The sequence below is a fragment of the Carassius auratus genome, linkage group LG30F, assembly GCF_003368295.1.
Source record: "Carassius auratus strain Wakin linkage group LG30F, ASM336829v1, whole genome shotgun sequence".
In the NCBI taxonomy this organism is placed as follows: Eukaryota; Metazoa; Chordata; class Actinopteri; order Cypriniformes; family Cyprinidae; genus Carassius; species Carassius auratus.
Window position 1 is genome coordinate 200554 of NC_039294.1, and position 17680 is coordinate 218233.

General features: G+C 40.3%; 1 protein-coding gene and 1 pseudogene across 1 annotated transcript; both read right to left on the minus strand.

Moving 5' to 3' along the window:
• Positions 1-1000: 1000 nt before the first annotated feature.
• On the minus strand, positions 1001-2725 carry LOC113067942 (glutathione S-transferase theta-1-like). Its single transcript, XM_026240426.1, has 5 exons — positions 2531-2725; positions 2259-2346; positions 1957-2107; positions 1689-1862; positions 1001-1543 (listed from the first exon to the last, which is right to left on the minus strand). Exons 1-5 carry the CDS (start codon positions 2652-2654, stop codon positions 1397-1399), a joined length of 684 nt encoding a protein of 227 aa, XP_026096211.1. The 5' UTR covers positions 2655-2725; the 3' UTR covers positions 1001-1396.
• A 6215-nt stretch (positions 2726-8940) lies between these two features.
• On the minus strand, positions 8941-17244 carry LOC113067921 (solute carrier family 2, facilitated glucose transporter member 11-like; annotated as a pseudogene).
• Positions 17245-17680: the final 436 nt, after the last annotated feature.

Here is a 17680-nt window from a genome sequence, read left to right on the forward strand (position 1 = left end):
TCGTAATGCAATGCTAATCGACAAGGGGCACTGCAGATCTATAAGTGTTTGACCTCAAAGTACTGCAATAGGATGGGAAAGCATGCAGAGCTGTCCATTAGTATATAGCTCTCACAGGACTTCAATGTCAAAACACCGATCTGTTTGCACCTTGCCACTTCAAGTTAAACAAACCTTGAAATTTAATTGATAACTTCGCGACTGCGGGGCCTTCCCCTTGCTGGAGCTGGTGTTTTGACGATTATGCTACCTCCCATTTGAAAGATAGGTAAAACAAATCAAAAGCGAAAATTCTATGTATCAGATCTTGCTACTAGCACCTTATTCATTTGGTTTGAGGATTTTTTACCTACCCCTACCCTAAACCTACCCGCCCATACTGACCCTTACTCTAAACTTACCCTTAAAATACTGCAAATATAGTTTTGGTAGCACAATCTGATAGGTAGCATGTTTCGTCAATACACCAGCACTGCACACAGAAATCCACAAATGTGCAATACGCAATTCACAAATGAATCCTAGTCAAAGTTGTTTGTGATATAAAAATGATATTTATTATTTTCATTTTTTTTTATTGTTATTGAATTCATGTTTGTGAAGATTTATGTATTTTTCAGTGTTTATTTTTTGTCAATCTATTTGCATTTATTTGTGGCTCATAATCGATTCTACTCCCATATTAAAGTCTGAAAAAGGAAATGTCCAAAATGTACTTATATGGAGATGGTCTGGGCGTGTTTTATGCAAATGACTGCATGCAGCCGCTAGTTTAAAATACTCCAAATTCAATAACATTAGCACAAGGTTAAGAACAAATTATTTGAGTCCTAACCGGTTGTGAATTAGGAGTAAAGTTTTTGTGAGAAGTTTGAATGTGCTATAAATACGAATAATTTACACCATTATAAGTGAATGAGAACCATTGTCTAAATTTCAAGAAAAAGAGCAGGATGTTTTTGTTGTGTGAATGTGATATACAACATTTAACCACATATTATTAACTGAACTGATTTAAATGGACATATCCATCACAGAAAGGTAAGGCACAAGAGTGAGAAGAAAAGCATCATTCAAGAGCAAACCTGGGTCTTGACATTCACACACTTTAAAACTTGTAGTCTTCTTTTACCAGTTCCTGTCAACAATAAAATGTTTTAACATTTTCAATTATATTTGAATCATCACAGTCTTATTCATTTAGCAAACCACACTACCATGTTGTAAAGATATTCAGGCCTCTTATTTACATGCATATGTATATGGATATATGACTCTTTTGAAAATATTAAACATGATATTGCACAAACTGCATATCCATGTTGAACAGATGCCATATTAATCATTAAATGTATGATTAATGACATATAATCTTCTATAATAGAGAGTTGATTTTTCACAATTTAGCTGTGAACTTCTGCCTTATTTGATAGACAACAGAGTGAGCTTCATCAAAGGAGTCAGAGAGCGCTGACTGTACTCGACTCCTCCAGCTCTGCAGTTTGGGTCTGTCCTTCAGAACGTCCCTCCCGCTGCACATGGGCTGAAAGAGACAATCAAATGAGCTCTATTTATGTTTTTGCATGCAGAATTGTGCATAAATATTCAATTTCATCCTAATTAATGATGCATAATGGCCTCTAAATGCAATGAGTTTTACAATATGTTTAGCATCTCTAAGTGCCTACCTGCATGAGCTCACAAACTGCTAAAAGGTCAGCCAGTGAGATGTCATGACCACACAGGAAGGCCTGTCTCTTCAAAAACATGTTTTCCAGCATGTCCAGTGTGCCATCCAGGTCTGTCAGTGCTTTTTTAAACTTCACAGGATTTGTTGGCTGTCCCATCCTTGGAAATATAACCTATACAGGAATACAAGTCAAAAAAGATTTTAAAAACAATATTCGATGTAGAATCTTGAAATGCATTGTCAACTTGCCACGTATCAAAGCCTACCTCTTGCAGGAAGACTGTGGAAGCATGCATACGTGTGTTCACATGATGCCAGGCCGTGTACTCATCCACTCGAGCTCTCTTCTCTGGCAGTTTGGGGTACCAGTGATCAGGGACATTGTAGGTTGTCGCCAGATACTTCAATATAGCATCACTGTCAAAGAGGATGGTTAATAATAGAAAGAAATTTTAAAAAAACACATTAAAATATTTCTAATAGCAATAACAATTTCAGATTTTACTGGCTTCCAAATGCTCGTTTAACCAAAGGTTTCCTATTTTTTACAACTGGAGTCTTTCCATACCTCTCAGTAAGCACGAATCCATTGTCATCCAACACTGGCACTTTTTGCATGGGGTTGAGTTTGGAGAACTCAGGTGTTTTGTGCTGCCCTATAGTTCCATGTTGGGCATTAAAGTTGTGAAGGTTAATGTAGGATGAAGTTCAAATAATAAAAAGCATACAACATTCTGAAATAAATATAGACAGCTAGGGCTATGTAACCTTTGTACAGTCTTAACAAGTGCACACTGCACTGCTTCCTCTGAACAACACACTCATAACAATGTTGCTCACCTTTTCGTAACGCAACGAGTTCCACCGTATGTGGTATTCTGTTGTGTTTAAGGAATATAAGTAAAGCCCTGCATGGCTGCGACAAGAGATCCAAGTATGCTTTCACTGCCTGTCTGCCAGCCATATAGTCAACTATAACTGTAGACAGAAACAATATGAATTCCTGCTCTGACCAGTTTCATTGGTGGATAGTCCAATCACAAGCTGTCACAAAGGTTTCTTCCTGCTGCAGCGCCGCGGACGGATAGAGGCTCAAAGGCGCGAAAAACGCTTTAAAGAATGTTTGTCTCGAGGCAAATGAAAACTAAATAAAATGTTACTTTAAATATATAAATCTCAGTGATTTTAAACTGGAAAGCAGTATCTCTATTAGATGAAACATTAAAAAAACATTGTAAATGTAAACGACAGTGATTGGTAGATCCGTATCAGCGTTGAGAAAAACAACACATACCACGTGAACACGCGTTGTCATCTCGGTTACGTATGTAACCTTGGTTCCCTGAATAGGGAACGAGATGCTGCGGTGACGTCACCACGTATGGGAACACCTCCGGTGTGACGAATGTCTGAAGCCCAATACCATCCCGCCAATCCTATTGGCCAAATGGCGCATAGCACCACCCTACGCATGCGCACGCATGATATACCTGGGTGCAGCGCGCCATTTCGCTCAGATTTCATGACTGAAGATGAAGTTATCAAGGTACGGAACGGCCAGAACCGCAGCATCTCGTTCCCTATTCAGGGAACCAAGGTTACATACGTAACCGAGATGTTCCCTATCATAGGTCACTTCGATGCTGCGGTGACGTCACCACGTATGGGAACGATATACCAAAACGCCTGACGTACCTGATAACTGAGATCCGAGGAAGCATCTGCTCAAGCGGAAAGAACCCGGGAGCCAGGAGCCATCCTCACATCCAGACTGTAGGACTTGATAAAAGTGCTCGGTGAGGACCATCCTGCCGCAGCACAGATATCATCCATAGAAGATCCACTGAGAAAAGCTTGAGAAGAAGCCACAGCTCAAGTGGAATGAGCCTTAATTCCTAAGGGCGAAGCGAGTCCGCGCGCCTCATAGGCCAAAGAAATTGCCTCCACCAGCCAATGGGACATGCGCTGCTTTGTAACCGCATGGCCCTTACTTTTATGTCCAAGACAGACAAACAGCTGGTCAGATTCACGCCAAGGGGCTGTACGATCCACATAAGTCTTTAAAGCTCTCACAGGGCAAAGACTTAGATCTCCTGACCCAGCCTCAGCAGGTGAAAAAGCTTCCAGGAACACTTGCTGAAAGCGAAAGAGGTTAGATGCGACCTAGGAACATAGTTAGGCCTGGGCCGCAGCAGCACCTTCACAGAGCCCGGTGCAAATTCCATGCATGAGGGTGAAACAGAAAGAGCCTGTAAATCCCCAACTCTCTTGAGGGAGGATAAAACCATGAGAAGAAGTGTCTTCAGTGACAAGAATTTATCCGATACGGTCTCCAAGGGCTCAAACGGATGCCCTGATAAACCTAGCAACACAATGGATAAACCCCATGAAGGAACTCGCACAGGGCGGAAAGGCCTCAGCCGTCGCGCACGCTGTACGAAACGAGAAACTAGTGGATGACGCCTCATAGAGGCACCGCCTATGTATTCGTGGTAAGCTGAAATGGCTGCCACGTAAACCTTAAAAGTGGCTGGTGTTACGCCATCCGAAAAACAATCCTGGAGGAACTCCAGCACTGAAGCCACTGGGCAGTAAACTGGATCCACATTACGATTGCCACACCAGGCTGTAATCAGTCTCCACTTGAAAGCATATAAGCGTCTCGTAGAAGCTGCTCTAGAATTCAATATAGTCTCAGTGGTTTCAACAGAAAGACCGGGACATACTAATGCACTCCGCTCAGTGGCCACGCCCACAGTTTCCACAGATCCGGCCTCAGGTGCCAAATCAGCCCCTGTGCTTGTGATAATAAATCCTGTCTGAGGGGAATCTCCAAGGAGAGCCCGCTAGCAGACTGATCAGATCCGCAAACCACGGCTGCGTGTGCCATCGCGGAGCCACCAGCAGCAGCTGTTCCATTCTGTCCCGCCGTATTCTGCATAATACCGCTGGGATCAAACGAATCGGAGGAAAAGCATACAGACTGGTCCTGGGCCAGCTGTGAGCTAATGCATCCACGCCCAGGGGCGATGGGGGGCATAGGGAGAACCATAGCGGGCAATGCGTAGTCATGTTTGACGCGAATAAATCCACTTTCGCTTGCCGAATATCCGCCATAAAAGATTCACCGTCTGGAGGTGTAATCTCCATTCTCCCTGTTCCAGAGCCTGTCTGGATAGCATATCTGCTCCGAAGTTCAAACGTCCGGGGACATGAACAACTCGGATCGACAGAAATTTCTCTGAGACCAGAGAAGAACATGTCTCGCCAGCCTGCACAGGGGGCGAGAGCGTAATCCTTCCTAATGATTCAGGTATGAGACAAACGCTGTGTTGTCTGATCTGAGCAGCACAAGACGGCCGATCAGCAGATTCGCGAATTACTGGAGAGCCAGAAAACTGCCAGTAATTCCAACCGGTTTATATACCAACTGCGTTGTGCAGCTGTCCACACTCCATGGGCTGGTAGCCCTTGACAAACAGCTCCCCAACCGGTCAAAGACGCATCCGTCGTGACGGTCTCTGGGAAAGCTCAAATCCCCAGCCGAACCCCGGTAGGAGAACTCGGTTGGCATCCATAGCTTTAATGACATCACACAACTCCGTGTCACCGAAATCGTCGGATGCGGAAGACAACGGGGTGAAATATTTCGTCTTTCCGCCCACTTTTCCACTGAAAAGGGCGCATGTGAAGTAACCCCAGACAAATTACGGGGAATGCCGCTGCCAATCGTCCAAGTGGTTAACAGACGGACGCCCTGGAGCCGCAACGGGGCCAGAGCTACATCCATGCATTGAGAAGTACGGGGTCTACGACTTCTATAGCCCCTTTGCTCAGCAGAGTTGACATCTCCTGTCACAACACTGCTATTACCATCAGTCTACCACCGTGGAAAGAATTCAGCGGAAAGAGGCAGGCCTCTAAAAACGAATTGGTGTATCCGTGACAATTGTGCGTAACACCCATTGAGAAATGCCGGGCAAGCGTTCCACGCGACCCAAAACGATACTAGCAGTCTCAAATTTCCGCTTTCTGCAACGCTGTCATACACATAATGTCCGTGCACGGAAAAGCCTGCGGCATTCGTGCACAGGGGAAGTGTATGCATAAGAGCTATTGCGTCCCGTTGTGTATAATCCTGAACGTGTCCACGGCAGGAATTAGACCAACGAATTGAACATCAGGCTCTGCCGCTAACTAAAACGGCGGCTGTGCGAGCCGTCATAAACGGGTCGTCTGTATAAGACCCTTGAATCGCCCCTCAAGATCTGAAAGCTGGATTGCGCAGTGTCTGAGGGATTTTTTTTTTTTTTTTTTTTTTTTTATTACGCCTGGCGTCACAGCCCGATCCAATGCTGCTCGAAGCGCTGTTTGCTGCGAGACAGTCAATGTTAGAGCGTACGGACTGCAGTGAGAGTGTTGGATGCGCATTAGCGGTCCAACAGCACTCTATAGTGGAGGGCACAGTCCCTGGCGAACATGAAGTAAAGCGCATGCGTAAACTTGCTGCGTTTCGTTGTGTATAATCCTGAAGCGTATCCACGGCAGGATTTAATACACCAAGATAAAAATCGGGCCACGTCGCCATTGCGAGAACGTGCGGCTGTATGAGCAGTCATAAACTGGCCATCTCTGCCAGCCTTTTGTGCCGTCCCTCAAACTCTGAAGGCTGGATTGTGCAGAGTGTCTGAGGGGGCGCTCAAATGATAGCTCAATCCAATGATGCTCGAGGTGGCTTTGCTGCGAGACAGTCAATGTTAGAGCGTGGGGACTGCAGTGAAAGGGTTGGATGTGCATTAGCAGTCCAACAGCACTCTCTAGTGGAGGGCACAGACCCTGGCAAACATAGAAGGAAAGTGCAAGCGTCAAACTCGCCGCGTTTCGTTGTGTATAATCCTGAAGCGTGTTCACGGCAGGATTTAATCCAACAAGATAACATTAGGCCACGCCACTAGCGAGAACGCGGCAGCTGTGTGAGCCGTCATAACTGGCCATATTCGCCAGTCTCTCGTGGCGTACCTCAGACTCTGAAGGCTGGATTGTGCAGAGTGTCTGAGGGGGCGCTCAAATGATAGCTCAATCCAATGATGCTCGAGGTGCCTTTGCTGCGAGACAGTCAATGTTAGAGCGTGGGGACTGCAGTGAAAGGGTTGGATGTGCATTAGCAGTCCAACAGCACTCTCTAGTGGAGGGCACAGACCCTGGCAAACATGAAGTAAAGCGCATGCGTCAAACTCGCTGCGTTTCGTTGTGTATAATCCTGAAGCGTGTTCACGGCAGGATTTAATCCAACAAGAAAACATTAGGGCCACGCCGCTAGCGAGAACGCGGCAGCTGTGTGAGCCGTCATAAACTGGCCATATTTGCCAGCCTCTTGTGGCGTCCCTCAGACTCTGAAGGCTGAATAGTGCAGAGTGTCTGAGGGGGCGCTCAAATAACAGCTCAGTTCAGTGACGCTCGAAGTGCTTGTGCTGCGAGACAGTCAATGTTAGAGCGTGGGGACTGCAGTGAGAGGGTTGGATGTGCATTAGCAGTCCAACAGCACTCTTCAGTGGAGGGCACAGACCCCGGCAAACATAGAAGGAAATGCATGCGTCAAACTCGCTGTGTTTCGTTGTGTATAATCCTGAAGCGTGTCCACGGCAGGATTTAATCCAACAAGATAAACATAGGGCCACGTCGCTAGCGAGAACGCGGCAGCTGTGTGAGCCGCCATAAACTGGCCAAATTCGCCAGTCTTTTGTGCCGTTCCTCAAACTCTGAAGACTGAATTGTGCAGTGTCTGAGGGGCGCTCAAATAACAGCTCAGTTCAGTGACGCTCGAAGTGCTTGTGCTGCGAGACGGTCAATGTTAGAGTGTGGGGAAGAACGAGAGGCTTCTCGTAAAGAACCGTAATAAGAGAATAAAATTTGCCGAAATAGACACGACTCGATACGTCTAGACGAGACTAGGTCGCGGCGGAGTTTGGCGCGATCCGTTCGGCTAGAGAGGTAGTCAAACGGCATCGCTATATAATAGCAGTCCGCCATGTCACTTAATCGTGGCAAAAACCCGCGCCGTTCGTGATATGCGCTGATAAGGCTGCTTCCAGGACCTCGAAACCTCTTGGTGGAGGTCCGTGAGAAGGGTAATTTATCCACCGCGCGGATAGCCACATAATAGCACACTGAGGAAGGGGAAGCGCGTTTCTCCTGTCCGCTCGGAGGGAGAGAACCGCTTATGCCGGTCAGAGCCTACTCTGAGTAGAAGCTGCGGTTAGACAACATAGTATAAAACCAAAACTGCTCTGATTAACGCGCTCGAGTAGGGGAGAGCGAGCAAGTGGAAAACTCCAGTGCATCACTGTACTCATAGTCAAGCCGCACATATCGCCCCTAACCAACACCTCGTGCGGGGCCTCGGCGACCGCAGAAGCGAACGGTGGGGGTTAGACGCGAGGCGACTGAAGAAATAGACTCCAGAGCGCGGATACTTTTCTTATTTTACCATAGCCGTAGGCTATCACAGAGAGAACATGAGAGAGGCTGCAAACGAATCTCTCATGAGTGCCTCCCTGTGATAAACCCATATACGGCTCTTACCTTTCGTTGACTCATCGCGTCCGCGAAAGAGGAGTTAACACTGCTCGAAGAAAATCGCTGGAGAACGCGAGATGATAGGGCACAGATGATTCGCTATTCCTGAAGGAATGAAATCTGAGCGAAATGGCGCGCTGCACCCAGGTATATCATGCGTGCGCATGCGTAGGGTGGTGCTATGCGCCATTTGGCCAATAGGATTGGCGGGATGGTATTGGGCTTCAGACATTCGTCACACCGGAGGTGTTCCCATACGTGGTGACGTCACCGCAGCATCGAAGTGACCTATGATAGGGAAACGTGGATTCAGCTGCCCTTTGAATATAATATGTTACGTCTGAGTAATGACACTGTGTGGAACGTAAATAAATCGTTATTAAATATATATATATATATAGAGAGAGAGAGAGAGAGAGAGAGAGAGAAAGCCTTTACAATATGTTACGGAAAAAAATAAAATTGTATTGTTATAATTTTCTCAAAATGTTTGTTGACTTTAAAATGAATCGAATTCAAGATTGATTCATGCAGTGGATTGGTGCTTGTAAAGGATCTGCAAACTTTGAGAATGTTAAGAATAAGAAATACCTGACTGTGTGTGAAAGATACAAACAATTGTGTTTTGCAAACATTTCCTTTATTGACAAAACTGTTGCTGACATACAATTAATCAAACTTGAATTTATTTGAATGATTTCATTAAATTTTTCTTGCTTAAGATTATAATATGGTATTGGTAAAATTAATTACAGAAACCAGTATCATATAAGTACACTAATTCAAAACAGTACTGTGTAGTATTTCTGCATAGTAGTTTTACCCGTATTCATTTGTATAAAACACATCCAAGATGTAATACTAGGCTATTGAAAGTCCCTGCCATCATGTGACTTTCCCTGCTGTAAAAGGCTGTATTCATTTTGAAGGCACATGATGTAGTGCAGTGTCTGTGTCACAAATGAGACATTATAGATATCTTCTGGATTTAAATTTTTTAGGTATTTTTAGCACATCCATACATAAGTACACATACATAATAAAGGCCTTTAAAATACAGTTCTTTGTAAATGTATCGTGTGTTTTACATCGGTGTGGACAGTAGAGGGCCTTCAGTACCACTGACAGCAATGAGCTTCTTTCTATAATGAAACTCACTCTGGATCTCCAGAAAGGTCTTGTTCTTGGTCTCAGGGACCACAAAGAAGATGTAAGTCGCCACCAAGCAACAGACAACGAGGAAAACAAGGAAGCAGTACTGCTTTAGTCCACCCTGAGAAAAATTGAGAAAGAGAAGTTTGTTAAAAACCAAACATTTCAATTCCACTCTGTTTTTGATAACTCTCATCCAAAAGTCATTAACAAATGTCATGTTTTTTACAGAATCTGCACGGTAAATAAGGTCCTGGATCTTGGAGAAATACAACTGCTTTGTGAAATTCTAAATAGTGAAAAACTGAGTAACCGTATCTCAATAAAAGGGAAAGAATGTGCTCATATATACCACAATAAATGGAAAGATCATGCCAATGAAGAAGAAAGCGATCCAGTTGATAGATCCGCCGATCATGTACGCAGCAGGCCGATCGGTTTGGGTAAACAGCTCTGTTGTTAAAATGTTTGTCACACCACCTACAGCACAAAAAAAAAGCGCTTTAATATTACTGATCAAACTAAATCAGCGTGTACCAATATAATAATCAGAATATAGATGAGTTCTTATCAAAGGAATAGTTCACCCAAAAATTTTAATTTACTCACCCTCAGGGCATCCAAAAATGTATTTCTTCATTGGGACAGATTTGGAAAACTGTACCATTACATCACTTGCTCAACAGTGTACCATCTGCAGTGAATGGGTGCCGTCAGAATGAGAATCCAAACACCTGATAAAAACCTGATCCACAACTGCTTGTTTTTTAAGAAACAAATCTATCATTAAGGAATTTTAATAGATTAAACTGCTTGATCTGTGCATATTTCTCTCCTGATTCATATGACGTTTTCACTGGAAAAAGCAATACAGACTCTTATTACATTTTGAAGTTATAAGCGTCTTAATGATGGGTTTGTTTGTTTTTTACAAATGTGCAGCTTTTTGCTTCACAATATGTTAATTGAGGGAATGGAGTGGCGTGGATTACTTATGGATTATTGTGATGTTTTTATCAGCTGTTTGGACTCTCATTCTGACGGCACCCATTCACTGCAGAGGATCCACTGGTAAGCAAGTAATGTAATGCCACAATTCTCCAGATCTGTTCCAATGAAGAAACAAACTCATCTTGGCTGGCCCGAGGGTGAGCACTTTTTCCACCAGTTTTCATTTCTGAGTGATCTATTACTTTACTATTAAAACATGCATGCACTGTAATCTCCCTTATTTGCTTTCTTTCTTTTGTACTCATTCATTCACCTGGTCCAAGGCCAAAACTGAGAATGAAGGCAAAAACACAAATCATACTAAGGTAAGGAACCCAAGGACTGGACTCCTGTGAGGAGAAACACCAAACAAACATCAGTAAATCTGCATTCATTTAAATGTTTGAAAATTAAGATCACAAACTGTAGGCCATGTTTCAACATAACCAAGTATGATTCTAGTTTATATACTAGCGACATGATAATAAAATATTGGCACAGGGCACAAAATGAATATTGCGAGGGGAAAAAACAGCAGGTATTAGGTCACTAGACCTGAAAAGTGAAGGTGATGGTGAAACAGACACAGCACACGCTCATGAGAGAGTATCCACCGATAATCAGAGCTCTTCTTCCCAGAGATTCGATCAGAAGACCCTGAAACACACAAACATCAGTTAAATCATCTGTGAACAGACTCTTCTGCAGAGCTGCCTACAGCTGAACTCAACTTGCTTCATAATTGATGAGCTTTACACGGTTATACAGGACTGAATCTGAACCAACGCTCAACTGACTGAAGCTGGATAATGACACTTTTTGACCTTTCAAAAACTGGGTTTAGATGTGATTTAGCTAAGTGGAACACTTCTTTATCATCAGCAGGCATTGGCCCTCTAGGACTGAGTGTGTCCACGCCTGATCTACAGTACCAATAGATTCTGAGAAAAATTCCAGACTTACACATGTCAGTGCGGTGATACACTCACAAGCTCCAGTTCCCACCGTAGCGTACGGAATCTTGGCAGCTGGAATCCCAGCCTGGGTGAACACATAGTCTGCATAGAAATAAATCTAAAGGAAACGACACATACATATGAAGAGTTTATTTGCAAAAACAGATAACTCAGATTTTGTTTTATTTTTTAAATATCATGTTTTTTTATTATTTCATCATGTTTTTATTGTGTTTTATTGTGTTAGTTAGCTGTATTTTTTTGTTATTTTTTACCTAATCAAAATAACCCAACTGAAGGTGGATTGAGATTAATTGGAATGCACAATGAAAAAATAAAATGATTTTTAAAAATTGTTAAATGTTAAGTAGTTATTGTTTTTCGCAAATAACTGTTAATATATTGGCATTGGTGTACAGTACATGAGATCTGAAATTTGTGTAGAATTTGCACAGTGTCGATAAAACTTAACACAAAGACTCGTTTCCATCATTGGACCGAATGGTTCTCTTTGCAAAACTGTACCATGCCAAACCAAAATTAAAAAAATAAAATAATATATATATATATATATATATATATATATATATTTATATTAAATGTAAAAATTTAATTTAAATTAAATTATATATATATATAATATTATTTTTTTCAATAGCTACTGGCTATATAGCAGGCTTACAAACAACAGTAACAGAGAGAAAGGATGCAGACAACATGAACTGGAACTAATGACGAGTTTGCAGAATTAGTCACTTATTAGCAAAAATAATTGCAAACACAACGTTTTAAAATGTTTTCTTAGGTGCGGTCACGTTAGAGACATTTCAGTGGTTCACCATTGGCTTTACAGTTCTACTGTTGTATCTCACATGACACTCCATGAAAGCTTTTAAGCATGTGTGCAAAATCACTTTCATGCCATTATACAGTAGGAGAGGAGATACATGATTTGCTCATGAAAAGATCAGGATTTAAAGCACAGCAGGCCGATCAGATGCCGTTTTAAAGAGAGGGGGTGTTTTGTGGTTTTAATAGAGCACACATCAGCAATCAAAGTTAATCCAAGACACTGATGTGATGTTGTTTCCTGCTGTCTGGGTGAGATACACACCGCATTGATGCCGTTGAGTTGCTGGGACGTGTGGATCACGGAAAGGGTCAGGAGCTGCCAGCGAAGACTGGTGTCCATAAAAAGCTCCCAGGGCTTTTTGGGTTTAATACCATCCGCACTGACCCGCTCTCTCTCTATGTCCTCCTTTTCTCCGTGGTACTTATCTGAGCCATGGAACCACATTAGAGCTGAAAGAAAGAGCATAACATTCCTTTACTCGCGAGATTCTCTTGCCCTCGCTTTTGTTGTTGGTTACGGCTCAACGGTTGGATTTAGCTCCCTCCAGGGTGCTCACATTATGACATCCATTCAAGTGTGTTCATTCCAATGAGATTTTACGCCTCAGTCTTTAAACAATCTGATTTTGTGGTTACAGGTATGTGCAGCTGAGATGACAACACCATCTTTCTGATGAGTTGAGTTTAAATGTGACTCGTGATCTTATACTTGCCAAAAAATCAAGCAGGAAACAATGAACATTTTCATGGAGGATTGTTGGGTTGTTGATTAATTATTTCATCTTCATCGATTTATTTATTAAAATATAACTTACATTTTTTTTCTGAATTATTACATAAGGCATATTGGATTATTATTATTTTTTTAAGAAAATGTGCAGAAATTTCAGATGGACATTTTATATTTCAATCTGCTGTTTTCTGTAGACTGTTATATATTCATCACATAGCTTTTACAGTAAAATTTAAAAAGCCTAAATGCATAAATGTGTATGTTTCCAGCTCAGTCTACTTTGTGTACTTATTTAGTAAGATTTTCTTTTCAAATAAATGTACATTTTTTACTTGACAAGGATGCATTAAATAAATCAAGTGACAGGAAAGATATTTATGGTGTTACAAAATATTGCATCTTATAAATGCTGGTCTTCTGAACTTCATGTTTCACTAAATATTAAATATAGGCATTTTTAACAGAGACCGTAGTAAAATATTGCTGTTTTTTTTAGCTTTGTATTCACTCTTCTATTCAAGAAATCATGAAAAGAATAGCAGTTACACTCCCCACAATACTTTTATGTATTTAACATTAATAAGAAGAAGGAATGAGCTGCCAACCCCAAATGTTTCAATGATAGTGTATTTTAACTGATCTCAGCAATCCAAAATAAAATAAAATAGAATACAAAGGACAGCAAAGAGAGAAATAGGATTCAGGGTATTCAAAGTCTAAGTTTTATCATAACCTTTAAAAATGTGTATCATCCAACCACATCCTACTGGCCTTACAACAAATCATTTTTTTAAACAATTGCGCAACATAGTTATAAAAGCATGCTGTACCCTGTTGGCAGGCGTCATCATCTCCGAGGTCGATGAGCAGGTAGCGAGGGCTCTCGGGGAACCAGGGAAGAGTCAACAGCTGCATTATGGCTGGAATACAGACGGTGGACAAGAGGATGGGCCAGTACTCCTCCTTACCTAGCAACTCACTGACACACATATACACACACAAAACATTAGTCTTAACATCTTTACTGACATCTTTATAAATTTCATCAGACATGTCATAAGAGGAATCTATTTTATTCTACATGCTTTTCATTGTGTTGAGCTTGAACGAGTTGTCCCTCTTCAAATTCTTTATATGGAGAATGACTTCCTTTTTTCTTACTTGAGGCCAATCACTTGTCCTGTTAGGATCCCTCCGGTGATGAAAATGGAAGTTCCCATCGCCATGGCACCACGCAGAGCTCTCGGTGCGATCTCACCAATATACAGCGGCTGCACACATATTGCGATACCTGTTATTTTAAATAAGATGTCAGATATGAGATCCCAAACATACACTTATGTTTTGTAACTTGATTCAGGCTTCTCATTGAGGAAAAGCACGTGCAATTTATCATAAAGGCACCAGCAAATTGTATCCATTAAAGAAAAAAAAAAATGCAGTAACTACCATGAAACTGCTTTACATTTAATTGTTTCAGGTGAAGTTTTTTTTTCTTCACTGCTTATCCCAAAAGAAAAAAAAAAAAAAGTAATTATATTAGGATATATATATATATATATATATATATATATATATATATATATATATATATATATATAATATATATATATATATATATATATATATATATATATATATATATATATAATTTATATATATATATATATATATATATATATATTTTTTTTTTTTTTTTTTTTTTGGTTCAACAGAGTTGTACAAATATTAGAAATAATTTAAAAATCAGTATTTGCGAGCATGGCAAATTATTAGTTTAAAATATATGTGCTTTTTTTACCTTTTCTTTATATATATAGACCTTATTTGTATTCCTTGTCATGATTCAAAGGTAGTTAAGCAGATTTACTTCAGTCTTCAGTCACATTATCCTTCAGAAATCATTCTAATATATCATATCTAATATGCTAACTTGCTGCTCAAGAAACATTTCTCATTCTTCATTATTATTAGAGATGCTGAAGTTTTATTGTGGAAACTGTGATGCATTTTCTTCAGGATTCTTTGAATAGAATAGTGAGTAGAAAGTTCAAATCTGAAACAGAATAATAAATCCTTCTAATAATATAATTTTGATCACTTTAAAGCATTCTTGTGGAATAAAATGAACTAATTCCTTATGAAATGACTTTGGGATATTTCTACAATGTTTACTGAAAACTAATACACAACTGATCAACCATCACTACTTTGCTTTAAAACTTGATATACCTGCGTTTACTCCTGTCAAGAAGCGGCCAACGATTAAAAGCTCAAAAGAGCTGGAGGGATAACTCAAGCCCATGAAGAAGGCAGCCAACAGAGCAAAGGTGTTGTTGAACAGTAGTGTCCCTTTCCTGAAAAAAAAAAGGATTAGAAATTCATTTAAACAGGGCTGTGACATCCCTAAAAACTTCACATTTGATGTGCCTTGTACATTTGCTCACGTCATTCAAATAAGTTCTGTACAGTATTTTTGGCTGGAATTCACCTTCCGAATCTAATGGCCAGAGTTCCCCCCACAGACGTTCCCACAAGTCCACCGAGAGTGAATATGGACACTATGGTGGACCAGAGGAGTGTGAGCACCTGGGTGGAGATCTCAGTGTTGTAGCGCTCAGTCCATGTCTGATTAATGAAGTTCTGTACAGCCTGAGAGGAAAGAGAATAAATACTGCCTGGCATTAACTTGATGAATAATAACACAAACAGAACACTGAGACACAAATGATCTTCATTTATATCCCACAGAAGAAAGCAATTATTAGTAAGTCAGTTACTAATCTAAGATAAAGCATGAAAATTGAGGTTAACCTGGGTTAGCAATTAAGGCAGAACAGACACTAAAGCCAAAACCAGTGTGTTTTTTCATGCACCGGTCAGTTTTAAGCTTTTGGCATGTTGTTTTGCATGCATAAAGGTGACTACTGGAAAGAAAACATCCAAAATTTGCATCTGTAGACAGACTTTAAAGTATTATTAAGGCTTAACATTTCAGTGATACAAAACAATTTTCTTAATGTATTAGTGATATCTCTTACAGTAGTTAAAATTAGTCTTGCCTGTATACACACACACACACAAAAAATGCATTCAGTACTTTTTGTCACATTCAAAAATCAATCCATGAGATATATTTACTACAAATTTCATGTGACTTGTAGTCTGATGGGCTACTGCAATAATAACTCATACATCACACACATGCATGCTGTACTGAACTCCATCTGCATGTTGATGTAGATGTGAGAATAATCACGTTAATGCATACGTCTTACCTTGGTAGGTGCATTTATGATAGATATATTGTACCCACATTGAAACGTTCCCCCGATCCCAGCTGCCCAGACAGCCAGAAGAAGAGACTTACTGGGAACCTGCCGTCAACAGAGAACAAAAGCCATGTTCAGAAGTGATTCTGATTTCAGCTCATCGTTAACAGAGTATCAGGGTAACAACAGAACAGTGAAGAGTTGTGAAAATATGTCATATAAATGCAAATATAAAAATTACAATAAATCTGCTAAAACATAATGTAATATGCAAGACTTTGAAAATAGAATATTTAAATTAGCTTTATGTTCTATCCATCACTGTTCGTTATTGCTGTGCAGAATAGTACATAAAAACCTAGTAATAAATAGTTTAATAAAAACTATTTTAAATATTTTTTACATAATAAAAAGCAATTTAATAATTTGAAAACAATAATAATATTTAATAGTATTTTTACAAATATATTTCATAAAAAAATTATTGATTTTATTTTATCATATACCTTTATTTGTTGAGCTGGTTCTCTGAAGTCTTTAAGTAAAGGATGATCTTCCTTAAGCTCCCGACAGTCTTTGCCCATTTTTGAAACCCGTTGAAAATATTTGAAAAAATTGAAATTTTTATTTAATATTCCAAACGCCTCTTAATCATGGATTCAGACTGTCTCTGAAATGCGAGCTCATCCTAGGACAGAACTGCTCTTAGTGCTCTAGACAAGGTGCATAACAGATATACCAGCAGAAATACAATCGTTCTCTTGTTCAGCACGAGCAGTGAAAACTGCATGGGTTCAGAGTTAATTCAGGATGAATTTCCCTCACTGAGAAGCTCTGTAGAGTGTCTTTAGGATATTTTTTCTCTTTTAACGCATGCATGTCATTTGCTTTTCCACGTTCAGTCCTGTGGATAATGCATATAGAGAGCCTTTGTTGTGGACCATAAATTCAAGTCAATTGAAAGCTTACCTTTCTTCTCAATGTCTGAGACTCTTCTTGGCCATTCATTTTAAGTTAATTCATTTAGAGCAACATTTAAAGTTCAGAGTGATCAAGAACTGAGTTATTCCATGGTGCTTTCTAGGTCTCACTACAAAGATTAACTTTGAAGGGCAGTAGGTCTGTGTGCAGTCATTAGTGTAATCATAAGCTCCAGTTGACCACCACTTTACAATTACCTTAGGCACAAATTCAGAATTTTGCGTATAATATATTGTCCTCTAACAGTTATTTATAATGATGACTAATGAAATACTTAATGCTAGTTGGCTGTTCTTTGTGAGAAGAAATATTTATTCAACTATATCAAGCATTATATTGTTTGGCCTTTGATCACAAAGAGCACATTGTTGCTGTTTCAGTCAAGTGATCTGCAGAGCCCATAAGCCTCTTTCTGATTCATAGGGAACTCGACCAGTTTGGAAGCCTCTGACCACACCAGTATCATCATTTTATGAAA